Genomic DNA, 5,000 nt, shown 5'->3' on the forward strand with positions numbered 1-5,000 from the left:
CAGAAGTATTGTCTGCAACATCAGCAGTTGCACTACCAGTAACATGATGTATTCTTGTGTGTATACTTGACTGGGAGGAATTATATGCGTAAATCCTAGAATAAGCAGAAAACTGATGATTGAACTGTTTCTTCAGCAGAGTCATGCATGCTACACAATACAATCATTGAAAACAGTACCCACACAAATTACATTCTACTCAAGTGAATTCAATACTCAGTGTGATGTGTGCTGCACGCCTACACACATACACACACATACACACACGCGCACACACACACACACACACACACACACACACACACACACACACACACACACACACACACACACACACACACACACACACACACACACATACAAGCACGCACGCACGCGCGCACACACACACACACACACACACACACACACACACACACACACACATACACACACACACACACACACACACACACACACACACACTCACACACACTCACACACACACACACACACACACACCTTGACCTTGACCTTGATCTTGCCCATTGCGTACGCAATGATAGCGAATGTCGGAAAGTTCAAGTGAGAACACGAGCGCAGAACTTGGTATGTCGTTTCAGATCTCCTGGTCGACGAAATGGGCGTCCACAGACACATAGAAGAGGATCAGGAGCGGGCCGTGGCGGTGGGGTGCTACTGACAACTTGTCTCCAGCCGGGACGATCTTGGCAACTCTCAAGCCAGGTGGTCACGCCGAGGTCCGCCAGGTCAGTCGACACCACATCTCGCCACCTCTTCTTCGGGCCGCGACGAGGACGGGGGGCAGGCAGCTCGCCGAACGGCAATTGCTTCGGTGTGCCAGCACACACACACACACACACACACACATCATTCTGGAAGTTGTGCAATCATTGACTGTTGGTTGGTAGATCAAACTTGAACAATACATCAGCTCTGTCCTTGCCTACTCCTTCAGCAACGGCTGGAAGTGATAGAAAGTTTTTAAAGAAGACATTATACATGCATGCACACACACACGCACGCGCGCGCACGCACGCGCGCACGCACGCACACACACACACACACGCACACACAAACACACACACACACAAACACACGCACACACACACACACGATGCACACAAAGATGCATGCACAACCACACGTACGCACACACACACACACACACATGCACACAAATCGCACAAAAATGTTGGCCTTCTGGAAAGACAGGCAGTTCGTAGGCAGTACGGTCATTCTCGTATACAAATTCAACACACAAAGAAATGACCTGCATATAGAAAATAGAAAAGAAAAATGACCAAGGAACTACAAGTTACGCTATGATGTCCACTAACACCACCATTAACCCAGGCCCACGTGTACACACCCAGGTCTCCGGGCATACCTCTGCATATGCACATGCGCAAGCGCATGCGCACGCACACACACACATTCATGTACACAAACATAATTGCAGACACTCCAACGCCCCGTCTGTGCGTACAACGACGTACTCGCGCACTCACTCACAAGCGATCAGCACATAAGTTGGGAGTTGCCATGACTTCATTTTGATTACTTCAGCAAAGTGATGATAGACCAGTTCCAAGAAAGCAAACGATAATATTTGCGTCATATCATCACATTCGGTCGTCAGTAATTCACACTGCCCACCGGGGGCAGACGCACGAACGGCCCACCATCATAATTATTGTATGTGTGTGGTGTGACGCCTCATGCCAGGCAGTTGTGTGAGTTCTTGGCGTCGGTGGTCGTTTGTTTGCCCTCGCTGGGCAGTATGAGGTCGGCCCTAGCGGGCAGTATGCTTTTGCCCTTGGTGGGCAGGTTGTCGGCCTCGGTGGCTGTTCGTTTGCTCAATAGGCAGTATGATTGAGCCCTCGGTGGGCAGTATATAATCGGCCCACGGTGGGCAGCATTCTTTGGCCCTCGGTGGGTACTACGCTTTATCCCTTGGCGGGAAGTTTGCTGTAGCCCTCGGGGACAGGCTATTGACCTTGACGGCCGTTGTGCACCCTCGGTTGGGTGGTATGCTTTAGCATTCAGTAGGCAGGTTTCAGGCCTCGGCGGCCGTTCGTGCGCCCTCGGTTGGGCTATAATCAAGCGCCCTCGGTGGTGCTATGATCATGCGCCTTCGGTCGGGCTATAATCATGCGCCCTCGTCGGGCTATAATCATGCGCTCTCGGTCGGGCTATAATCATGCGCCCTCGGTTGGGCTATAATCATGCGCTCTCGGTCGGGCTATAATCATGCGCCCTCGGTCGGGCTTTAATCATGCGCTCTCGGTCGGGCTATAATCATGCGCTCTCGGTCGGGCTATAATCATGCGCTCTCGATCGGGCTATAATCATGCGCTCTCGGTCGGGCTATAATCATGCGCTCTCGGTCGGGCTATAATCATGTGCTCTCGGTCGGGCTATAATCATGCGCTCTCGGTCGGGCTATAATCATGCACTCTCGGTCGGGCTATAATTATGCGCTCTCGATCGGGCTATAATCATGCGCCCTCGGTCGGGCTATACTCTTCTCTCGCGCCCTAAGTTGGGCAGTATGCTTTAACCCTCGATGGGTAAGCTGTAGGCCTGGGCAGCCGTTCATACGCCCGCAGCGGGCATGTTTCTGGCCATGTCTGCCATTTGTGCGCCCTCGGTGGGCAGTATGCTAACGGTCCACAGCAGGCAGGATTACTTAGCCCTCAGTGGCTTGGCTGTTGATCTCCCCAGCCGCTCATGTCAATGGCCCACGGTGGGCAGCTGCAGGCTAGCCCTCGGTGACCAAGAACTCACACAACTGCCTGGCATGAGGCGTCACACCACACACATGCAATATGATGGTGGGCCATTCGTGCGTCTGCCGCCGGTGGGCGGTGCGAATTACTGACGACCGAATGTGATGATATGACGCAAATATTATCGTCGCTGTCTTGGAACTGGTCTATCATCACATACTATTATATTTAATACATTTAATCAAAATGAAGTCATGGCAACCCCCAAACCTATGTGTTAATTGCTTGTGAGTGTGTGCGCGAGTACACCGTTGTACGCACAGACGGAGTGTCTGCTATTATGTTTATGCACATGAATGTGCGTGTGTGTGTGTGTGTGTGTGTGTGCGTGCGTGCGTGTGTGTGTGTGTGCGTGTGTGTGTGTGTGTGTGTGTGTGTGTGTGTGCGTGCGTGCGTGCGTGTGTGCGTGTGTGTGTGTGTGTGTGTGCGTGTGTGTGCGTGTGACCTGACTTGCGTGTGTACCCGTGGGCCTGGGTTAAAAGCTAAAACTGCATTTTGACACATGAAGAAATCAATTGGAAAGGAACGCTCCTTCACATCCTGACAATTCAAGAGCTTGAAGAAGACACGTCTTCCGATATGACACCATAACACTAACAGGATGTCTGTACAATTTTGCCAGCTTGTAAACCGTGCAGGGACAGTCACGTGACACACACTCACAGCAATATGCCAATATTGCGCGTGTGCCGGGGCTAACTAGACTTTGCTGTGCAAAGCCTACATGTTACTGAACAATCAGCTCATGCGATACCATTGCACGACACTGACCGACGCTACTGGCATTCTACAACTAACTGGCTAAAGCGCGATGCACAATATCACTTATGCGACGCGATGAGCGACGAGCAATGCGATCGAAATGTTTTTCTGCAAAATTTTGAATCGCACCTCCGTCGCAGGTCTCATCGCGGAAAGTTGAGCCTAGTTCAACTTCTGCGACAAGCGACGAGCGATGCGCATCACTTTCTACACGGCGGGCGCACATGACAGCTCGCGTACAGTTTTGGACTGTGCATGCCCTGCAACGATGTGCCGTGCATTGTGCATCGAAGACTCTTCGTGCGATTCGAAAAAAGACTTTCACTCGACGCTCAGATATTGTGCATCGCGCTTTACTGCTCCCTGATACAGACCAGCTGAGGTGGACCGGAAAGTTTGCTGCAGACTTTATGGTACTGGTCAAGTACACACATCTGTAGATGGAGAGTCTGGCTAGGGTGACTAGTGTAGTGTCTGTCTGATCATCATTATTCATCAACAAACAGGTGTACCCGTATTTCATACACTGATCAACACTGTACATCTACTACTGTACAACACATACCTGGGAATATGCTGATGTTGTGCAACGTCTTCCTGCAATCAATCCGAGATGAACTCCAGGACAGTAGAGTTGTTATACCGTAGCTCGGAATTGTACAATGGCCGTCGAAGTTTGTCCATAGAGCATGGGTTATCGTACAAGTGTACACCCACCATCCTCATGATGCCTGGTGACTGCAGCATGGCTTGAATGCTATCATCGGTGATCTTGCAGTACTCGAGGCTGATCAATCTCAAGCTTGTGTTCTTCCTCATCATATCCACCAGGGCATGCACTGTGGCATCATCAATCTCATTGTTTGCCATATCCATCCATTCAATACGCGCATGGTGATGGAGAGAGTGTAGGATACTTGCACCAACTTCATCACTCATGCCCGTCCTGGCAAATGAAATGAAGCGCAGCCGGTGGAATCCAGAGAGAAGCTGGCATAGCAGTTTGAAATCAGCATGACTGGGCTGTATATCATGAAACACTGGGTTGTGCTGCAGACCCAATGCACTGACATGTGACTGTAGTGATGTCACTGCTTGTATTACACTCACAACACCAGATAGATGTATCCTATTGATGGTCAGACGAAGGTATTTCAGCACTGTGTTGTGAGCAAGGCCAGATGTTGCCAGAGCAGTTGCTCCAGCATCGGTGATGTTACACAGTGCTATGTCCAGTAGGTCTAGGTCAGTGTTGGTTGCAAGGTTCTGACCAAGTGATGACATCATAGAGTCATCAACCTTACTCTGTAGGTGACGACCAAATACACTGACCAGATGATCAATTGACATAGTCCGTACTGAAGTACCAGTAGCATAGCGGCTGCCAATGTCGATTACGTCACCACCACATTGACTAGACGTAGCCACTTCCTGTAGAAGACGGAT

The 5,000-nt window shown here is 50.4% G+C and overlaps 1 protein-coding gene across 1 annotated transcript in view; it reads right to left on the bottom strand.

The window, feature by feature from the left end:
- Positions 1-3,905: 3,905 nt before the first annotated feature.
- LOC135818608 (uncharacterized) overlaps positions 3,906-5,000 on the bottom strand; it is a 12,486-nt gene continuing 11,391 nt past the window's right edge. Inside the window, exon 4 of the mRNA XM_065331992.1 lies at positions 3,906-5,000. This exon is cut by the window's right edge and continues 2,657 nt beyond it. Coding sequence (XP_065188064.1) covers positions 4,158-5,000 — 843 coding nt within the window. The 3' untranslated portion in view covers positions 3,906-4,157.

The sequence above is a fragment of the Sycon ciliatum genome, chromosome 5 (assembly GCF_964019385.1).
Source record: "Sycon ciliatum chromosome 5, ocSycCili1.1, whole genome shotgun sequence".
Classification (NCBI taxonomy): domain Eukaryota; kingdom Metazoa; phylum Porifera; class Calcarea; order Leucosolenida; family Sycettidae; genus Sycon; species Sycon ciliatum.